At 32.9% G+C, this 23,850-nt stretch overlaps 1 protein-coding gene across 1 annotated transcript in view; it reads left to right on the forward strand.

The window, feature by feature from the left end:
- The window catches only part of LOC133184820 (calcium/calmodulin-dependent protein kinase type 1-like), a 67,574-nt gene that overhangs the window by 18,590 nt on the left and 25,134 nt on the right, over positions 1 to 23,850 (forward strand). The window contains exons 2-7 of the mRNA XM_061319903.1: positions 2,983 to 3,117; positions 8,025 to 8,099; positions 8,804 to 8,942; positions 11,052 to 11,175; positions 13,383 to 13,458; positions 16,626 to 16,738. Coding sequence (XP_061175887.1) covers positions 2,983 to 3,117; positions 8,025 to 8,099; positions 8,804 to 8,942; positions 11,052 to 11,175; positions 13,383 to 13,458; positions 16,626 to 16,738 — 662 coding nt within the window. The remainder of the gene's footprint in view (positions 1 to 2,982; positions 3,118 to 8,024; positions 8,100 to 8,803; positions 8,943 to 11,051; positions 11,176 to 13,382; positions 13,459 to 16,625; positions 16,739 to 23,850) is intronic.

A 23,850-nucleotide genomic window follows, 5' to 3' on the forward strand; every position in this document is an offset into this window, starting at 1 on the left:
AATTTTTTGTGTAAGTGTGTATGTTTTCTTTCTCTTTTTCAGTTACAGTGTCAGTAATAAAAAAAAAAGTAAACCCTGAAATATATAAAGTTTAAATATTGACTGTCATAATGAGATACTTTTAACCATAAGAATTACTGTCATACTTTCATGCCACTAGTTCATTGAGAAAAGTCACAACTGTCTACTAGCTGTTATAATCTTGTAGTATTATAAATATTTCAGTTGTGTCTTCCGTTGTTTAGAGTGCTTCTGAACCCTTTTGAAGGAATGAGAGTGTCACATTTTTGTACCCCGCTTTCACAAAAGCGAGGAAACATTAAATCTCATTCGTCTGTCTGTCAGTCTGTCTGTCTGTCACAAAAACTTTAACCTTGGTCATAACTTCTGTATGAGAAGAGATAGGGCTTTCATATTTCACATGAACATTACCTGTGACAAGACCTTTCCAAATATACTTTGATATTTGACTCTTTGACCTTGACCTTTAAGTTCGACCTTCTTTTAAAAAAAATTAACATTACTTTAAATTAGTCATAAAATTTGAATGAGAAAAGATAGGGCTTTCATATTACACATGTATATTACCTCTGACAAGACCTTTCTAATTTGACTATGATTTTTGACCCTGTGACCTTGAAGTTTTACCTTCTTTTCAAACTTTTATCTTTGCTTATAACTTTGATTGAGAAGGGATATGGCTTTCATATTTGACGTGCATTACTTGTGACAAGATGTTTCCGAGCATGCTATGATTTTGACCCCTTGACCTTGACCTTCATGTTTCCACTAAGACACCAAAAGCGGGGGACCACAATTCTTTGAATTTGCTTGTTTGTTTAATATTAAACCACCTAAAAACTCTAGAAATCGGAAGTTTTAATATTTAAAAACGTTTGTCAATGAACAGTATTTTTTAAAAAAGCCTTGGTCAAGTGGGCAGCTCTGGTCTATTCCTATCTCTCACCCATATTATTAATTTTTACATCTTTGAATTCAGATCTAAATCGCCTAGCATTTGATTTCTTTTCTTCAAAAAGAAAAAAAATATTCCCATTATCAGTTCTTCAGTCGTGCATAGAAGAGTATTTTGCTGCAGTGATTAAGTCATTGAGATGCCAAACTTTTGGTATCCATGTAATTAACTTTCTTGTGGAACACTAGGCACTTTTAATCTTTCTGCTGCAGCAATGTGTCATCAAATTTATGTAGCCTAATACAGACTTGCAGCGCAATATGTAATTCAAGTTTTTACTTCTTTTTTTTACTACCAGCATGCATGTATAATAATCTGTTGATCTGAGAATGTCTTGAATAATGAAGTCAAGTATTTCATTTATGTAATGATCTTGCTTTCCTGTTAAAAATGAAGGTTGATTTATGACTTAAACTGACAAGTATTGAATGCAAGAGTTCTAGAATCTACTCATATCCAGGAGCCATTATTAGGGTTCCATTTGTACTTTGCTTGGTGCAGCTCCATCATTGGACAAGAGATTAGGAGACAAATCTTGTGCATTAATTACCAATAAGCCCTTTTAAATTAAAATTAATTACTGCAGCCGGAATTTTCCACCAGCAAGCACACATCATTGAAAGCAGAGGACAAAACTCCATGCATAAAATTGTGTGGAAGCATAAAGGTTTTTTTTGATGAGGATATCATATCACTATTATTGCACAGAAGTCAGTAATTACGTGAATGGTTGTGGAAGTCAGTGTTCGGAATTATGATAGTCTCCTAGCACTCAGAAAACACAAGGCATAAACAAGAAGAAATTGATTGGATGTCAGATCAGAGATTATTGACATTAACAGTACTTTGGTAATGTTTTCTGTGCAGTTCTTAGGAAAGATTACATATTAATTTCACTTACACATTTATCACCCTGTCTAATGTTAGAGTAAATGAGTTAATGATGAGGTATAGAGAGATGATTAAGGTCCTGGAGCCTTTAGTCTCAATGTTGTAGATAAGGGTCTTTCAGCTGCTGTGTTTCTTAGCTGAATGTAACAATAATATATAACACCTGTATTTTTACTATGCTTCCTTCCCTAAATTGGGCAAAACTTTTTTTTTTTGGTAAAAGTTTTATATCTCTTAAGTCTTTAAGAATGGACTCAACTATCATTCGATCTCCTAAAGGTGTGTCTTGATCTTCAGTCTATGGCTCTGGTCATTGTCACTTGTTAGAGTTAATAAAGTAATGTAGTCATGTCAGAGCTCAACATGTTGAAAACTGGTAGATTATATCATTTAATTTTTTTTAATGATATTTAAGCTTGAATATACATATATATTTTTTTCTTAAGGCATAACAGCATATGTTATGATTCTGGCATAAGATCATATCTTGAAGTTATAAGGATGATAGCTAGAGGGTCGTGAGTTCTTGAAATGACAAATTTTGTTAACAAGTTTGCATAAATTGTTAATTGTCTTTGCAAGCCTGTTTGTCCTTATTATATAATAAACCATTAGGCTTATTACTAGAAATGTTCTGAGGCCTATAATAGAAATGTTTTCGTGCTGTTTCAAGGACATTTCATTTAAGGTTCTTGTATATATATAATAGATCTGTATAATTTAATTGATGAAAGGTGAACTGCTAGTGTAGATCAAGTGGTATTGTATTTCTCATTACTGGGAACCAGTTGCATAAAATATGCATGTAGTATTAAGAAAGCCATTCAGTTCCATTAAAATATGCTTACGTGTTAATTTATAATTATAAATGTCTACCTCAGAACAATTATTATGTATATACTTAAATATGTAACAACAGTTAGATTGCTCATGTTTATTTGTATCCCTTTTGAAGGTTGTTGGGTTTACCCACATTTTACACAACTGTTTACTTGTATGATACTGTCAAAAATAAAATGGGTGAGATTCTGAATGTTTAAGATATTTTTAATTGCTATCTTAGAGAGCTTGCAACAGAAATCTGAGTATAATATTTGAACTTAATGTCTTTACAGGGGTGCTTTCTCCGAAGTTTTGCTAGCAGAGGACAAATCAGAAAGGGGGAAATTAGTGGCCATCAAATGTATAGATCGATGTGGATTACTAGGCAAAGAAGAATCGCTTGAGAATGAAATTCAAGTCCTTCGAAGGTAATACTCAGAAATGGAAGAAAATCTTATCACCATGATGGGGTACTTGAGTGCCTTGCGAAAAAAGTAATTTTCACTTGCTGGAGCTGATTCTTAGGGATGAATCCTCAGATAATTGTTCTGTGGTGTATCAAATGGTGTCAGTAACCTGTGAAAGATGTTAAATTAATTTTCTTCCTCCAGATATTTATCAATCCACTGGACAGAGTTTCATTTGCAAGAATGTTAGAACCGGGGATGAAAATTTGGTATTTGGTGCTTTGTTTAAGTCATGTGCCTGGCTATTTGAACCATTGCACATTCCTTGAAGAAATACAAATACCAAATACTGATTTCATTTTTGGCTATTTTGAGTTAGAGCATAATAACATTCAGACATATAGTGTTGTACAGTAAGAACTTAGCACAACTTTTTTCCTCATCTCTCTCAGGTATACATATATGCAAAGTTACAAAGTATATGATATATGTAAATAGCATTGTGTATATCCATTGATTTGTAGGAAATTGCTCTCCCACTCAATGTACATGCTATTACTCTTATCTTCATGACTATAAAAAATGTTAATTTACATAATTGGAAAACTTCTTTACAATATTGTTCAATAACCTTTTTTCTCTCAGGAAGGCAAACGTGGGCATTCATTATTAGACATTATCAAAGCCAACACAGAGGTGACCACCGCTTGTTCAGTTCATGGCAATGTAAACTATGGGGTATTGATCCGTTTACACAGTTAATTGTTGGCTTATGAGGTAGCTTTTTTTCTTCATTGAGAGTAAAAGAGAAGAATCCATGGAGTCCCACGTGAATTACAACTGCATTAATTCCTGCTGTTAAATTTTAGTCTGTAAAAATAGTAATTGAGGCCAAAAGCAAGTGAATACAGTGTAGCAAGTGATTACTGCAAATGTCTGATTTTTCTTGAACTTTTTGGTGCAGGTAAACAGGGCTTTCAAAAAGATTAGAAAAAAGCGGTATATAACTTTAACAAAAATAGGAGGTACCTTGTGGAAGGTGATTTTAATCAAATATGTTATTAAATATTTTTGGTCAGTATACAATCATTCAGTCAGGTAAAAGTACCAGGTACTAGCAGCTGATTTTGAAATGGCTGACTAAATAAACCAATCATATATACCTTCAAAGTTGGGTATTTTGCGACTGAGTAAAATGGGATATTGGACATGATCTGTAATGTTTGCCAGGGCTCATTTCCTTCTGGCTGATTGTCCATCCCGAATTTCTCTTTTTATCTCTGTTTCAAACATTTTCCTCAAACTTCTGATACATACTTGTAATGAACAATACAGCTGTGGCAATATTTTCTGACTTTGACCTTTCACTTGACCTCACTTTTCCTTGATCATTCTGCATTTTGGTAATTAGTTGCTCTGAAACTGATTAAGCTATGAATTTTTACCAAATGTAATACACTTGATGTATATACACAATGTACTAAGACACATTGGTGGGAGAATTTCTTCGTTCTTTGTCAAAACCCCGTAACCGTAAGCTTTGTTGACTTTAGCCTACCTTTGCTCCATTTTTGTGTTTAGATCATTTTCTTTGAACTCTTCACTTGAGATATTTTTCCCAAACATCTGCATACATGGATACATATTGGTTGCGTATATATATATGTATGTATGTATATATATATATATATATATATATATATATATATATATATATATATATATATATATATATATATATATATATATATATATATATATTGGATTGTTGGAATTGAAATACGTACATCTTCATACACTATTATGATACATGTTAGTGAGAGCAGGTCATTTGTGTCGTTAAAATAAAAAAATTGTATTTTACTAATGGCTCAGACTGAAGTAACAAGGTTAATTTCTTTTCATGCTTTAATGCAAATGTACCATTTAACATCTTTGAATCTGTCCAATCAGTGACACACGTCTTGAAAATATGCACAACATATTTTTAAGAGCAATCACTTTCCCTAACAAAGACCTAAAAATATTTCCATAGAAAATGAATGGACCCACCTAAGGTACAGCTATTTTCATTATCCATTGGGCGAATTATAAACACAGTAAATGTTCTTAACAAATTAGACACTCAAAATTCCATCGAATGTTTAATTATTGTTAAATTGATTCACTAGAAGAGATACCTAGTTGAAAACTGCATGTATTAAATCTAGTATACAGAAACTTTGAAGTGTTAAGTAGAAATAAATATTTATTTGATTGAAATGAGAGAATTTTCTCAGTGTATACATTTCTATCATCAATATGCAGCAAAGGTATTTGGCTTGAGCATAACCATAATGATCTATACAAAATGAGCTCTCTTGGAAAATGTTGTCTGTGTCAGTTAAAAAATGTAAACACTTTGCATATTAAAGATCAAAGATTTTTTTCATGAAAGAATACCACATTATTGATAATTTTTTACCCTGAAATTCTTAACCATAATTATGGTAGGTATAAAAGAACAAAGAATAAAAATTGATAGCGAGTAATTTATCCTGAAATGGCTGGTCTCTGTCATCTTCTCTATATTATTTTATGGCCTTTAAGATCAGAAGAGGGTAACTGCATTTTTGTTTTCATTATGAAACTATAGAACCAAGGGAATTCGAGCCCTCCGTCTTGTACTGACATTTATTTTGTGCTCATTTGCAATTCTGTATGGAGGCACATATTGTGAGAACTGAAAGTCTAGATGATAAGAAAGTCATATTGTTTAGTTATTAAAAAGGTTTAATCGTAAAGTTCAGATAAAGCAAACCCACACAGAAGGAATATTAGCTCATAACAAAGTTTTTTTTTTCATTAAGAGGTGAAAAATTTAAAATATTTATTGAATTAACCATGAAATAGGAGGTAGAAACATTAATACAGTTACATGTCTAAGAAATAAATGTAGTTTTAGAATTTGTAGATAACTGCAAACATATTAGCATGATTAGCTTATGAAGGTCATTCTAAAATACATACAAAAGGTTGCCATTCATCATATCATTTTTACAAATGATTATGGATAAACTTTGCAAACAATAAGCCTATTCACGACTGGACACCAATCAGAAGTTAGAATTTAAACTTCACATTGATGTATTTACAAAAGATGCAATACGGTACCAAAGACGTTGCCTTGATTTAAGATCTTGACCGAAAGGAAAATGAAAGGAAGACAAGAAGAAGATACACATGTATTTCAAAACAAATCAATAATCAGAATCCTCATCAGAATTTGTTTGACGGTGTTGACAGGCATCATCATGTATATCAGAAATTAAGTGGTCTTACACATAATTATACACTGATGTCTAGAGCCAAATAACACTACACATGCACTGTAACCTGAGTCTCTCAGGTGACCTATTGCTATCTGTTTTTGTCAGTCATTGTGCGACATGCATTGGTTGTAAACTTTTGAACATTTTCAGCTTCTTCTCTTGAATCGCCAAAACAATTTCAATCAATTTTGGCACATAGCTTTATTGGATGAAGGGGTACAAAATTTTGAATTTCATGGTCCCTGCCCCACTGGGGCCTGACAGGTGGGGCTAAAACCACCAAAATGCTATCTTTCAAAAAGCTTCTTTACTCCTGGACATCAAGCAGTCAGACTGTTGGCATGATTGTATAAGGATAGAGTCTTGTACCAAAATTATGAAATTAATAGTCCCAGGGTCAGGGGTTCTGGAGTTAGGGTGTGGTTCTAATGATCATAATGTGAAAATGCATAAATTCTTTAAAAATCTTCCCCCCCCCCCCCCCCCCTAATTAGCAGTTTAACTAGAGCATAGTTATGATAATCAAAGGTGCCTCTTCAAAAATTGTGAAATTTGTGGCTCCAGTATCATGGGTTTTGGTGTGTGTGTGTGTGTGGGGGGGGGGGGGGGGGGGGGGGGAGAGGGCTCTATTGATTATGTAATGAAAATCCATTATTTCTTTGAAAATCATCTTCTCTGATCTTGTGTATATGAAGCAAACAAACTAGATGTATATGATGAGCAAGGGTGCCTCTTCCAAAATTGTTAATTACCAATTTCTTGCATGAAATGTAGACCATGTACCATTAATTTAAAAAATTAGTATACATGGAAGTATGATAAAGTTTGTTCACAAGTTTCAGGAGAGTAAGATGAGTTAATTGTTCCTTAATTTTGAAATAATTGACAATTTCTTCAGTTTTGGTTTTAATTTTACAATGTCTGGAAATTGTTTGTAAATATTGATGTAGAAACTTTATTTTCTCAACTCTGAAAACATCATAAAAAGTTTTGAATTTTTTTAAAGGAGTGTAAAAATGACTCCAAGAATCAAAATCTCTATATTTTGTATAAGAAGAGAAAAAGGTAATGAACATTGTAAAAATACTATACAAATATAGCCTTTCGATGAGGTCAATCCCTAGATATACACACCTCAGAGAAAGCATATCTAGGGATTGTACCGAATCATAAGGCTATATTTGTTTTATTATTTTTCTATATCCTTTTCAGTTAATAAGAATTGTCTCAAAAATCCATGTTTCTAATACTCAATACAACTGAGTCAATAGTTTCTCATATACGGCATTGTTATGTTAATTTTATACCCATTATGGCATCACAAATAACAGCTGAGGTATCCGTTTTTAGAAACATCCAGTTTATAATGACTATTGTGACATCATCACTATTGTTGCTTCACAGAAGAACTTTTTTCAATTTTAGAAACACCATTTTAATAAGCTATTTTCAGAAGCTTAAAATAGAAACACCCAGTTTATAAGATATGTTTTATACTTCAGATCATATGATCTAGTTTGAGCCAATCAGATACTAGGGAACAATAGAGAAAAATAATAATCTTTTTCAGTTTGATTCTGAATTATTTATGAAGTTTCTATGGTTTTATATTTGCAGACTCAGCCATCCCAATATTGTGCAGCTGCTAGATGTTTTTGATGACAAAGCTCATGTGTACCTAGTCATGGAACTGTAAGTAAAAAAATGTCAATGATGTTGAGCAAACAAAAAAAAATTGGATAGTTAAATCAAATTACTGCATATTCTCAGAGGATGTTGACTGATGTCAAGCCAAGAAAAAAAAATTAGGATAATTAAAAAAAATTGCATAATATACGTGGTAGCGTAACTTTTCATCCATCATTTATTTTGTTACACCCCCACCTGTTGGAACTTTGAAGATCATCAAATATGCGGCCAGATGGAGTAAAGAAAAAAACACAGTGTTTTGTTTAAGACACGATGAAATGGAGGGGGGGGGGGGGGGGTTGATCTATGTTTCTTGGATAGTAGTTTGTCACTAATTGGTGCACAGGTACTTAGTATGTGAACACATTTAAAAAATCAAGGTGATTATGTAGATGAAATGAAAATAAAAAAAATCTATGCATCATTTTCTGTCCTTATAGTGATGACATCAGATTCTATGAAATTAGTTAGTCTTTAATTCTTCTCTCCAAGTATTCTCTCAGTTTCCCAGCTCTCTGATCTTGAACCTCATCCCAGAGTGGTTATTGCAGTCAGGCTTTTATAGGATTTTATACTGAGATGATATGAAAAGAAAGCTATTATACTCAGATGATATAAATTATATCTGCATGTTTTTCTTTCTGTTTTAAGTATTCTAGATAATTTTAAAGACAAACGTCCTATTTTGATCATTATTTCTTTTCCAGTGTGACAGGGGGTGAATTATTTGATAGAATAGTCCAGAAAGGTAGCTATACAGAGAAAGATGCCAGCAACCTGATCAAACAGGTCCTAGAAGGTGTGGACTATATGCATGATCGTGGTGTGGTGCATAGGGATTTAAAGGTGATAATGTTGTAGTCAGATCCCCCCACCCCCTACCCCTCATGGAAAAAGAGCAGAATTAAAACACAGAATCTTGTGGCATGGTCAGATATGTTTTAATGACCATAACTTCCTCAGTGTATAAATTTCTCACTTTTCACTTCAACTGGATATCCACTTTGAAGCCTTATTCAATATTAAGTTTTAAATGTAGGTTTATATCAAAGTAACGTTATGTGCGAAAGCTTTAATGCAAAGTTTAAAGCTAGGTTCATAAAGAGATTCCTCTATTCTCAGCAAGGATGAAAGCAAATTTGATTAAATTTTTAGCTGATTTTAATTTTCTGATAATTATAATAAAACAAATCTTAAAGGAAAATTATATTAGAGCAATGAGTATTGTTATATGCAATCTATGAAGAACTAGTTTATCTTTTTTTTGTTCAAAATGGCAAGGATTGTTTTAATTGTGTAACTATAATATTTATCATATATTAGTCAGTAATATTAAACACCGATTCCTCACTGTGTGATGCAGGTGACGTCACAATAACGCATATCAATGAACAACCTTATCACTTATCAGACTGGCATGCAAAAATGGATATCAAACCAGAAAAAAAGTATTTAAAAAGTGTAAAAGTTAATTAATTTGATTTTATTGAAATATACATGTAATAAGATCTGCGCATGTACAAAAATTTCTTGACTTAAGTTTTAAAATATCCAAAAATTGGCTCTAATAGATATTAAAGAAAAAGGTCATATGTACACGAAATGTTCTTACATGACTTTATGTGAACTCACACATTTAATATTTTGAATATGTGATAAATAGAATACTACAAACTAAATTCCATATCTTACGTCATATTAACTTTTGGGCCCCATATCAGCCCATATATGAATTTTAGTATGCAATATTCTCTATTTAGTCTCTCATCTTTGTCAGTTAATTCGGGAACTTCCCAGAAATTGTTTTATATTCTCAAAAGCTGCATGAATACATGCAGGATGAATTAGCCATATACACATATATTTCATAAGTATGTTTCAAAAAGAATTTGTCCTCATTCCTCTTTTTGGAGAGGGCATTTAGACTGAGACATTGCATGTTGCCCCAATCCTGTAAGATTTTTTTGAATAAATATACATGTAATTGTAAAATTTATAATATATATATTAAATTATTTTCAAAATGGCTGGCCTTTGAACATTATATAGAACACCACATTCAGTCAGTAGGGCCATCTATACAACCTACGTTACATGTACTGCTACATGTAATATTCAAGCTGTAGGTAGAATATAAAGTATGAATTACATTTCACCAGAGATATAGATATCGGATAATGGCACCTCTACCATGCTTTGTAATATACTGCAGCCCATGAGATTTCATATCCTTGAGCATGTTGAGGTGGCTCACACAGAATAAAAATCTCAATTCTAACAGCAAAACAGAATTGTTCACATATTACATGTTCAATATTACAGGAGAAAACAAAATTTAAAGGCAGAATTGATGACGAAGGAAGTCGAAGGAAATAAAGAATAAGAAATTTTATGAAACTGTACTATAATGACTTGCTGTTCATTACTCTGCCTCTTTGTAACCATTGATAATGATTCTCAGTTGGTTTTATCTATCTTTGACATTTTCCTAGTACCTTTTTGACATTTTCTTTTTTATTAAAAAGAGCTCTTGAATGTGTAGGGGAAAATAATAATCATTGTGTTCTTTGAAGGTCAAGTAATTTATCAAATCTTATTTTCTACAATTGAGAGAAAGGTGTTTTTAATTATCAATTATTACTAATAAGTGCCACATGTTATATTAAGGGGAAAAAAGATTAAAAAATTTTTTTTCACAGTTTTGGAATAGAAAGGAAGTGTTTTATTAAGAGTTATTTCAAAAGATTTTCACATTTAAATTCAATTCTTGTAATTTTGAATTTCCCTATGTATGATTTTTCAGTATCGACACTTTGTCAACATGTTGAAAATAATTGCTGCACTGCTAGGTTCAGTTTGGTATGGTACACTGAAAAGTGACCTTATATAAAAATAAATTTAACAAGTAAGACAATTTCATTAATCTAATTGAATTTCGTATTTGCTTTTTTACAGCCAGAAAATCTATTATATTATAGTCCAGATGCTGATTCTAAAATTATGATTAGCGATTTTGGTTTATCAAAAACGGAGGAATCTGGTACCATGGCAACCGCCTGTGGCACACCTGGTTATGTAGGTAAGAAAAGCCAATTTTCAGGGAAATTTACAATGTACTTTACATAGTTTAATAAATACTTTTTTGTAAGTACATTGACTGTTATATTTTTCAATCAAATAGACTTCTCAAAGTTGATGATGTAATTTGCCTTTTACGTGGAGAATTTTAGACTAAATACTTATTATGTGACTTTTTGGCAAAATGCTTGGATATAACCTCCATCTCTTTTAACCAATACTGTCAAGGAATACCACACACACTTACAAAGAAAAACACAACATTGAACATTCTCTAAGGTTTCTGTACACAATATAGTGTCTGGGGCTATGTAGCAAATCCCATTACTTCACACTGAATTGATTTCAAGCATTAATGGAGGCTGCAGCGCTGTCTTTTCTTAAAACCAAGTGAACTATGTATACCAGTCATTTCTGATGAAAATGACAGTAGCCCCCAAGGACAGGCTTTGTAGATTAATGACAGGTTTTAGTTCCACAGATTCACATTTTCTGCTGGGTTTTTGGTGTGTAAAGAAATGCTTCCTTGACAGTAATTGCCCATCCTTACGCACCCTGAGAGTGTCTGATAATTGGTGACCGGCTAGACTGGTATTATTGTGATTAGCTAAGGCTTGGTTAGTTCCTGTCCCATTCATATCATAGATAGAGGAGAACATGTGCTTCATGGAAAACTGTAAAAAGTGGCATTGTTTTTTTTTGTAGTTACCCATGATTAATTTTTGAAATATTCAAGATTATTAAAAAGATTATACTTATGTCTTGAAAAGTATACATGTAGAGTTGAATTTTTACTGAAAGGAAGTTGAATAAAGTTCAGAATTTGGTCTATAAGCATGATTTATAATACACATGATACAATCAGGAAAATTGTGTCATATAAATTATTTTTTTTCTAAAATGTGTTTACTCATGGAGGATTAATTGTGTTCATTAAATTTAGTACATGTATCAGATGTCTTTTCTTGAAAAACAAACAAAACAAAGTTGACTAAAAATAAAAATATGTCTTATTTAAAATAAGTGAACTTTTGTGCTTCCTCTTGTATACATGGGTTTCTAAAAATTATGAAAGGACATTAAATTTTTACTATATCTGTACAGAAATTCAAGTGTGGAGGTAATTTATTATAATCATGTTAGAAAAAGTCTTTTGTCAAGTTTTAAATAAGTATTCTCCTGGGTATCAGTGCCTTTACATGTACAGTCAAACCTTGTTAACTCCAACTTGATGGAGCATAGAAAGAAAAAGTATCAGAGAGATATCAGGGAATATGACATATTGAGGTTAAAATACATAAAGAAAAAGTGGATGAGATTTCCAACTTGCTTTCAAATTGACATATCCATGATACTGTAAATCACTTTCTTTCTGTGTTATAACATGAAACTGCCACAAAAATAATTTAATTCTCACATATATTTGTATTTACTAAAGATTGTTCAGAACAATACCCAAAATCGGGAAATTATGTCTTGCTTATAAATACCAAATGACCATCTCAAGAAAATAAGGTGTCTCCAAAATTTAGTGATCTACAGTATTCAAGATACATGAGTTCAACTGTATTTTTTATTCATCCATTAGCATTATCATTGTATGATAGAAATAGCCCTCTGCTTTATTTTGCTACTCTGTGTAATTAACAATACAAGTACGATGTGTAAATATCTGTGAATAGGAGGCAAATTTATAGTAATATGAAACATTTTATCGTAAGCCAACTCATATGACTTGTGGATTATTAACTGTTAGGTAGTAACAGCATGTCGGTTTCTACTTAACAAAGTTTAGTGACCGAGTTCAGTGTTCAATAAATAACTTTCCAAGTTTCATATATCATGTGTTCTAGTGATTAGTATGTTTTATTTATGGTTTGGATATTTCAGTCTCTGGAAAGGAAAAAAAAACACTTTGAAATTTTATCTATGGTGAAATTGGTTAGCCTTTGAATGTACTCTGTTGAAATAGTTTGATCTTAAACTTAACAAAATTGAGACTGTAACTTGCGTGATCTAGATTAATGGTCTAATTAAAAGTAATGTGCCTGTGTAATAAAAGTAAAAGAATATGATGCCCTGGTAGCCTGTCTAACTGATTTAAAGAAAAAAAAATCATTGATTATTAGATAATTCAAAGTAAGAAGGTAATGGGTTCTATAAGCTACATTTTAAACATTTTAATTATTCTGATATGTTGTTTTTCAGCACCAGAAGTTTTAGCCCAGCAACCATATGGCAAAGAAGTTGACTGTTGGTCCATAGGTGTTATATCGTACATATTGTAAGTAATACACTGTAATTGCACAAGTTAGGCAGCCATCCCCCCTTATCACTCAAATAAGTGTCATTGTCAAAAGGTCAGAGTTAATGAAAGATGATTGATATGTCTACCAATACTTAAAATGATTACTAGAAAAATACTTTATTCTAATGACTTTGTATTCATTCAGTGGTAGGAGGGTGGGGGAAGACACCATTAGATTTCGGGGGTCCCCCAATGACAGGATATTGAAATGGTTGAGGATGCTGAAGAGTTCTGTATGACTTAGTTTTCCAGTTAATAAATCTCCTCATCATAGAAAAAATAGGTTGAGCATTTTCTCCCTGAGATAAAAGAGTGTGTAAACAATAGTGTGTAAGTTACTAATGGAATTTCTATTTCAAACCAATACTTGTCGGTGATGCATTCAGACTGAGAAATGTACAACGACAGATGTAAGTCAATTACGAGTATCCTCTGTGGATAGAAAATTATTGACACAAGCAGACAAAAAAGCAATTGATGAATGCGGTACATTAGGATGATGAGAAATGATTGTCCCCTGTGTTCTTCTTATCATGAGCTGAGAGGTACTTGGTGTGTTCACCTAAAAGACTGTAAACTGTGAATTACTATGGGTTATTGAGTGTAGAAGATTGTTTTAAGGATGACAATTTTATTCTTCTGTGTTCTCTAACCTGAAGTTAGTATATAAAGAAACTTTTTTTGAGAGAAAGAGAGGGGGTGGAGGTTGAGGGTAGGGGTAGTCATTTATTTTGGATGGCTAAAAGAGAATATTAGGATTTAAGTATATAATATATAAACACATATTTATCATGATAAGGGGATTGTCCAAGAAATGCTGAAATGTCCAGAATGCTCCTTTACAATGTAAATTTTAAACTCCTGAGTTTCTGAGCTTCGATGAATATTATGAATCTTAGATTTTAAATGTTACCCATTATTGACAAAGAATACTGTAATTTTAATTTGAATTTAATCTGTTTTGCTGAGTACTAAATTCTAAATGTAAATTTCATTTGTTAGAGTTACTGTCAAACCTGATTATCTTGATCCCGATAGAGCAATCTGATTATCTTGAACCCGATAGGGCCAAGAAAAAACTTTATAGAGATTTTAAGATAGCACAGGGTTAGAGATACTGAGGTTAAAATTTAAAAAAAAAAAAAAAAAAAAAAAAAAAAAAAAAAAAATTGGAACTTCTAACTCCTCTGACATATTTGTGGTATTTAGATATTGATGTTCAAGATACTGAAGTTCAGCTGTATTATTTTCACTTTATCCAAATATTTTCTCCCCATCGTTTCTGCCAGTGTTACATCTTGTTGCCTTCTTCACGTCAGTCTGTCAATTAGAAGGCCCTGTGATACCCTAATGTAAACTCCAAACAATGATAATATGACATGTTTAAATTGTTTTTATTTCATAAATGGATTTTCATGGCTTTATTAAACATTTGCACTGACGTTAAAAAAAAATAATACAAGGACATTGGATATAAATCATTTTAAGAATTTGACAAAATCAGATACCTATAGCTGGGACTATCTGACAAGTTGAAAACAGATCTATGATAATCTTAAAGGAAACAGCAGGGACAATAGATATAAAATATAATACTTTACATCACTGGAGACTAAACTCTACACTTCCTGCTAGCAAGGTTTAACAGAAATAGGGAAGTGAATGAAGAAACATTTCTACTGGATCAGACAGATTTTTAATCAGTGGATTTATGTGTCCTACTCATGCAGCCTTCATTAAGAAACTACAGTACATACATAAAATGATACTGCATACATTTCCTTTGCAGAGTTATGTAATTAACTCATCAGAGGTAATAAAATTAGGTGAACACCACAAATCATTTTATAGATTTTATGTTTATATTGCCTTCTAGCTGCCCTAAATTTTACTTTATATTAGCCTTATTTCAAAATGGCATTAAAATCATTAAACCAATCAAATGTTAGAATATTTTACTCTACTCAAAGTTTGAGGATGTTGAATTACCTTGAGTAGGATCATTTGGTACATGTTATGTAAAAGTCCCAAAGATTTGTCTGGGCCATAAGCTTGTAATTGTAATACAAATTGTAAAAGTTCATACCTTAGGATAGAATAAAGTTTGTACATGACCTGAAGGTGTGTTGTTTGACCTCTATCCAAATTCAAAATCTAGGTCAAGGTTGCAGGGATAAAAATTTAAAATTCTTAAGTAGTCCATAGCATTATAATGAAAGACACAAAGGTAATTTTAAACCTGGAGTTACCAGTTATGACCTATATATGGTTTTGTCATGACCAAGAGCCAAAGGTAATTGGGCAATCCCATGGAAAAGTGAACTGCTTATATAGGCAGTTATGAAGCAGTTCTTTAGCAGTTTTACAAATTTCAAGCAGTTTTCTAACAGTTTCGTACAGTTGGGCTTTTACTGCTCTTTTATAACTGCCAGAGCTTTAGGAGTAAACAGTTTTCCTAAGCAGTTATCAGTTTCCCTAGCAGTTATATCACAGCTGCCAATGCTTGGGGAGAAGACAGTTTTCCTATTAAGCAGTTTTGTAAGCAGTAATTAGCAGTTTCTTTAGTTTTTTTGATTGGGATCGAGATTAATTTCAAAGTTGGGCTCAGTGATCAGTAAATATACACAACAGGAACCATGCATACAAGTCTGACTGCCAAAATTCAACTTAAGCTGCCATGTTGTATTGTTGGAGTCAGAAGGAATATGTCACATGGTTTAGAAAGGAGAAGTTTTGTGTCTTGTGTCCAATGATATTTATTTTTCCGATTGTACATGTAGAGACTTATACCTCACTTACAGATTGCTTTAGCTGCAGAGCTGTACCTCTCTGGTTGAGAAAATTCGGATGAACAAACCAGCTGGTTTGACTGTTTGAACTTTCTCAACCAGAGAGCTACAGTTCTGCAGCAAAGATGGCTTCTGACCAGACCTCATCCAATTTCACTTTAACAAGTAAGGGTCACATGATATGACAAATGAATATGGTATATAGAAGTTAAAACTTGCATAGCTGTAAAACTTATAAATTACAATTTTGTTCTGGTTGCCAGTGAAAGAGGAAGAGGGAATTAGTTTCGTTATGAAATCTTTAGTTTGATTTTACATTCTCCTGCACCTTTCTGTTATTTTTTATTCTTTCAGATTATGTGGTTATCCTCCATTTTATGATGAAAATGATGCAGCTTTGTTCCAACAGATTCTCCGAGCCGAGTATGAATTTGATTCGCCCTACTGGGACGACATATCAGAATCAGGTGGGACTATGGACATACCTTAATTAATACCTCGGAATATTAATTGCTTAGTTGGATTCCTTGCCAATAATGTGGTTTAGCCTTTCTTCAATTCTTTTTTTTGTGTCATCAAGTTGGAGAAATGAAACACTGTCTTGGGACTTCTCCATCTGTTCCCCCCTTTTTTTTAATATATCAAGTTATATAATTAAGGTCTTCCGTCTCCAACGGAAGACCTTATTGTTTTCGTTCGGTTTCTTTTTCCCTATTATTATTAAGGTCTTCCGTCTCCAACGGAAGACCTTATTGTTTTCGTTCGGTTTCTTTTTCCCTATTATTATTATTATTAAGGTCTTCCGTCTCCAACGGAAGACCTTATTGTTTTCGTTCGGTTTCTTTTTCCCTATTATTAAGGTCTTCCGTCTCCAACGGAAGACCTTATTGTTTTCGTTCGGTTTCTTTTTCCCTATTATTATTATTATTATTATTATTATTATTCTTACCGATTTTGTGCACGCAAGTTCTCGGTAACGTCTTGGCCGATTTTCATGAAACTTTCAGGTCTGATAGGTATTGATCTGAACCTTATTGGAAATTTTTTCCGATGATGACGTCACTTTCCATCTCGAGATATTTAGGATTTTCTGATTTTTTGAGGGTCGGCTTGTCCTGGAAACTCCTCCGAAACGACTTAAGATATTGAGTCAAGATTTTCAGTGAAGGTAGGGGAAGGTTTGTAGATTTGCAGGCAGGTGTCCGAATCTCTCTAGCGCAAAAGGCGCCGAAGCTAGGTCGGGCTCAAAAAATGTCTCGGAAACATCTCACAAAATTTTACACCTTTTCTTTCATATCTTCATACATGTTAAGAATTTGTTAAAACATATAGAAGAAAAGTTGTGCAGAATGATACGACCTTTCATTTGATATCAAGAAAAAAGGGCTGACCCCTCAAATTAGGGGCTGAGAGGGACCAAAAGTCTTTAATCTTTAACTCTTTAACGATCAATATTTTGTAATACATTACTGAAGCAAAGATGTTTATCTTAATGATTTACAACAATATATAATAAGATTTTGATCATATGTTACGTAATAAGGGGTCACAAGGGGCCAGAATTCTAAATCTTTGACGCTTTATATCTCGAAAAGGGAGAATATTTTGATAAGCAATACTGAACAAAAGATGGTCAGAATAATGTTCTAAACAAGATGTACCCTTTCAATTTTTGTCAAACGGCCCCATTAAGGACTTGGAGGGGTGGCCCCTTAATATTTCCATTCAGCATATCTCCACAACGAAAAGAAATCTCTGAATAGTTGTTGGACAAAAAGTCTTCAAAATCACAAGACCTTTCATTTGATATCAAGAAAAAGGGGCTGACCCCTCAAATTAGGGGCTCAGGGGGGCCAAAAGTCTTTCATCTATAATTCTTTAACGATCAATAATTTGTAATTCATTTCTGAAGCAAAGATGCTTATCTTAATGATTTACAACAATATATGATAAGATTCTGATCATGTTACATAATAAGGGGTCACAAGGGGCCAGAATGCTAAATCTTTGACGCTTTATATCTCCAAAAGGGGGAATATTTTAATAAGCAATACTGAACAAAAGATGGTCAGAATAAGGTTCTAAACAATATGAACCCTTTCAGTTTTTGTCAAACGGCCCCATTAAGGACTTGGAGGGGTGGCCCCTAAATATTTCCATTCAGCATATCTCCACAACGAAAAGAAATCTCTGAATATTTCTTGAACAAAACGTTTTCAAAATCACAAGACCTTTCAATTGATATCAAGAAAATGGGGCTGACCCCTCAAACTAGGGGCTGAGAGGGGCCAAAAGCATGTCATCTAGAGCTTTTTTAATAATGTTATATAAATCAAAAGAATGAAATCTAATTAGGGAAGTCTATATATTATTATCTTTTGACAAAGATCATAGTCAAAATAATATCTCATCTTATCGAAAAATCGGACGGAAGACCTACTCGTTGCTCGCAACGAGATCTCATCTAGTTATTATTATTATTATTCTTACCGATTTTGTGCATGCAAGTTCTCAGTAACGTCTTGGCCGATTTTCATGAAACTCTCAGATCTGATAGGTATTGATCTGAACCTTATTGGAAATTTTTTTCGTTGATGACGTCACTTTCCATCTCAGGTTATTTAGGATTTTCTGATTTTCAAAGGGTCGGCTTGTCCTGGAAACTCCTCCGAAACGACTTAAGATATTGAGTCACGATTTTCAGTGAAGGTAGGGGAAGGTTTGTAGATTTGCAGGCAGGTGTCCAAATCTATCTAGCGCAAAAGGCGCCAAAGCTCGGTAGGGCTCAAAAAATGTCTCAGAAACATCTCACAAAATTTTACACCTTTTCTTTTATATCTTTACACATGTTAAAAAATTGTTAAAACATATAAAAGAAAAGTTGTGCAGAATGATACGACCTTTCATTTGATATCAAGAAAAAGGGGCTGACCCCTCAAATTAGGGGCTGAGAGGGGCCAAAAGTCTTCCATCTTTAACTCTTTAACGATCAGTAATTTGTAATACATTACTGAAGCAAAGATGTTTATCTCAACGATTTACAACAATATATGATAAGATTCTGATCATATGTTACGTAATAAAGGGTCAAAAGGGGCCAGAATACTAAATCTTTGATGCTTTATATCTCGAAAAGGGAGAATATTTTGATATGCAATACTGAACAAAAAATGATCAGAATAATGTACTTAACAATATGCACCCTTTCAATTTTTCTCAAACGGCCCCATAAAGGACTTGGAGGGGTGGCCCCTAAATATTTCCATTCAGCATATCTCCATAACGAAAAGAAATCTCTGAATAGTTGTTGAACAAAAAGTCTTCAAAATCACCAGACCTTTCATTTGATATCAAGAAAAAGGAGCTGACCCTTCAAATTAGGGGCTCAGAGGGGGCCAAAAATCTTTCATTTTTAACTTTTTAACGATCAATAATTTGTAATACATTACTGAAGCAAAGATGTTTATCTTAACGATTTACAACAATATATGATAAGATTCTGATCATATGTTACGTAATAAAGGGTCAAAAGGGGCCAGAATACTAAATCTTTGATGCTTTATATCTCGAAAAGGGAGAATATTTTGATAAGCAATACTGAACAAAAAATGATCAGAATAATGTACTTAACAATATGCACCCTTTCAATTTTTCTCAAACGGCCCCATAAAGGACTTGGAGGGGTGGCCCCTAAATATTTCCATTCAGCATATCTCCATAACGAAAAGAGATCTCTGAATAGTTGTTGAACAAAAAGTCTTCAAAATCACCAGACCTTTCATTTGATATCAAGAAAAAGGAGCTGACCCTTCAAATTAGGGGCTCAGAGGGGGCCAAAAATCTTTCATTTTTAACTTTTTAACGATCAATAATTTGTAATACATTACTGAAACAAAGATGTTTATCTTAACGATTTACAACAATATATGATAAGATTTTGATCATATGTTACGTAATTAAGGGTCAAAAGGGGCCAGAATGCTAAATCTTTGACGCTTTATATCTCGAAAAGGGGGAATATTTTGATAAGCAATACTGAACAAAAGATGGTCAGAATAATGTTCTAAACAATATGCACCCTTTCAAATTTTGTCAAACGACCCCATTAAGGACTTGGAGGGGTGGCCCCTAAATATTTCCATTCAGCATATCTCCATAACGAAAAGAAATCTCTGAACAAAAAGTCTTCAAAATCACAAGACCTTTCATTTGATATCAAGAAAAAGGAGCTGACCCTTCAAATTAGGGGCTCAGAGGGGCCAAAAGTCTTTCATTTTTAACTTTTTAACGATCAGTAATTTGCAATACATTACTGAAGCAAAGTTGTTTATCTTAATGATTTACAACAATATGTGATAAGATTCTGATCATATGTTACGTAATAAAGGGTCAAAAGGGGCCAGAATACTAAATCTTTGACGCTTTATATCTCGAAAAGGGGGAATATTTTGATAAGCAATACTGAACAAAAGATGGTCAGAATAATGTTCTTTACAATATACACTCTTTCTATCTTTGTCAAACGGCCCCATTAAGGATTTGGAGGGGTGGCCCCTAAATATTTCCATTCAACATATCTCCACAACGAAAGGAAATCTCTGAATAGTTGTTAAACAAAAAGTCTTCAAAATCACAAGACCTTTTATTTGATATCAAGAAAAAGGGGCTGACCCCTCAAACTAGGGGCTCAGAGGGGCCAGAAGTCTGTCATCTATAGCTCTGATAATGTTATAAAAATCAAAAGAATGAAATCTAATTAGAGAAGTCTATATATTATTATCTTTTAACAAAGTTCATAGTCAAAATCATATCTCATCTTATCGAAAAATCGGACGGAAGACCTACTCGTTGCTCGCAACGAGATCTCATCTAGTTATTATTATTATTATTCTTTTTTTTTCTTACCGATTTTGTGCACGCGAGTTCTCGGAAACGACTCGGTCGATTTTCATGAAACTTTCAGATCTGATAGATATTGATCTGAACCTTATTGGAAATTTTTTATATTGATGACGTCACTTCCGGTCGTGAGATATAGACAATTATCTGATTTTCAGAGGGTCGGCTTGTCCTGGTAATCACTCCAAAACGAATAAAGATATTGAGTTGAGATTTTCAGTGAAGGTAGAGGAGGGATTGTAGATATGCTTTTTTGCGTCCATATCTTTCCAGCGCAAAAGGCGCCAAAGCTCGCCTGGGCTCGAAAAATAGGCTCACAAGCATCTCGCAAAATTTGACAAGTTTTCTATCATATCTTTATACCTGTAAATATTTTGTTAAAACATATATAACAAAAGTTGTGCAGAATGATAAGTGCTTTCATTTGATATCAAGAAAAAGGGGCTGACCCCTCAAGTAAGGGGCTCAGAGGGGCCAAAAGTCTTTCATCTATAACTTTTTAACGATCAATATTTTGTTATACATTACTGAAGCAAAAATGTTTATCTTAACAATTTACAACAATATATGATAAGATTCTGATCATATGTTACGTAATAAGGGGTCAGAAGGGGCCAGAATGCTAAATCTTTGACGCTTTATATCTCGAAAAGGGGGAATATTTTGATAAGCAATACTGAACAAAAGATGGTCAGAATAATGTTCTAAACAATATGCACCCTTTCAATTTTTGTCAATCGGCCCCATTAAGGACTTGGAGGGGTGGCCCCTAAATATTTCCATTCAGCATATCTCCACAACGAAAAGAAATCTCTGTATAGTTGTTGAACAAAAAGTCTTCAAATTCTCGAGACCTTCCATTTGATATCAAGAACAGGGGGCTGACCCTTCAAATTAGGGGCTCAGAGGGGCCAAAAGTCTTTAATCTATAACTCTTTAACGATCAATAATCTGTAACACATCACTGAAGCAAAGATGTTTATCTTAACGTTTTACAACAATATATGATAAGATTCTGATCATATGTTAGGTAATAAGGGGTCACAAGGGGCCAGAATGCTAAATCTTTGACGCTTTATATCTCGAAAAGGGGGAATATTTTGATATGCAATGCTGAACAAAAGATGGTCAGAATAATGTTCTAAACAATGTGCACCCTTTCAGTTTTTGTCAAACGGCCCCATTAAGGACTTGGAGGGGTGGCCCCTAAATATTTCCATTCAGCATATCTCCACAACGAAAAGAAATCTCTGTATAGTTGTTGAACAAAAAGTCTTCAAATTCTCGAGACCTTTCATTTGATATCAAGAACAGGGGGCTGACCCTTCAAATTAGGGGCTCAGAGGGGCCAAAAGCAATTCATCGATAGCTCTTTGATAATGTATATAAAATCAAAGGATTGAAATCTAATTAGGGAAGTCTATATATATTATTATCTTTTAACAAAGATCATGGTTAAAATCATATCTCATCTTATCGAAAAATCGGACGGAAGACCTACTCGTTGCTCGCAACGAGATCTCATCTATAGTTATTAGGTCTTCCGTTCACAACGGAAGACCTATAGTGATTGTATTGTTTCTTTTTATTATTATTATTATTATTCCTCCCAAATTTTGTGAGCGCGATTACTCAGAGATGTTTCGATAGATTTTCACAATTTTTTACAGGATAATAGGTTAATATGTGAAGTTTATATAAAATTCCGTTTTTTGAAAAATTCACTTCCGGTCCGAAGTTATGACCGAATTTCAAATTTTAAAATGTACTTTTGTCCGGTGTTTTTCTCAAAAGCAGTTTGAGGTAAAGATGTGAAACTTACAGGAATAATAGATCATGACATTCTCTTTGTTTCTACGTGATTTTCGTTTGTGTCTTGAACTTCCTGTCTGAACCGGAAGTGAATTTGTGTTTCAGTCATTTTTCGACTTTTTTGTTTTTAAATATATTTTGAAGATATCTTTAGGCATAATAGAGATAGGTCCATAAGTGCCAAATATATGATTTGTTTTGAAATCAGATAACACGTTTTGTAGATTTCAGCTACTTTCGTTTTGGTTTAAAAAATCAAAGTACTGAAAGTACTGAAAGGGCATTTCTTACTTTAACTTACATGAAGGTTATGTTTACATGTTTCTCTGCTTACAAAAATCAATACATACAGTATCATATATAAGAATGAAGACTACATTTAATTGCAGTAAATATCAAAGTACCTGAAGTACTGAGAGGACTGTTTTAGATACCCAATTTTTTCTAACTACAGTGTAGTATAAACAGGCATGTTTTTCTATACATAAAAATCAATGCATACAATAAGTTACCTATGGAAGCTATTTTCATTAGCCAATAAAAATCAAAGTACCGTAAGGACTGAAAAGATATTAAGTATTGTTTTTTTTTACTTTGACTTACATATAGATGCTTCTCTAAATGCAAAATTCAATTCCACACTCCATGTTTTATAATTTATTATGTTTATATATAAGGATGGTGGATAGTTTCATTTTAGTAGTGAAAATCAAAGTACTGTAAGAACTGACAGGTTGTTTTCTAGATCCCCCCCCCCCCCAATTTAACTTTTAAATTTAAAAATAGTTTAAATACGCTTCTACTAATGAATAAAAACATGCATACAATTTCATATAAAAGGACAACAAATACATTCATTTTTGCAGTA

The sequence above is a fragment of the Saccostrea echinata genome, unplaced genomic scaffold, assembly GCF_033153115.1.
Source record: "Saccostrea echinata isolate AGI-Se365-2 ecotype Australia unplaced genomic scaffold, CSIRO_AGI_Sech_v1 ptg000011l, whole genome shotgun sequence".
In the NCBI taxonomy this organism is placed as follows: domain Eukaryota; kingdom Metazoa; phylum Mollusca; class Bivalvia; order Ostreida; family Ostreidae; genus Saccostrea; species Saccostrea echinata.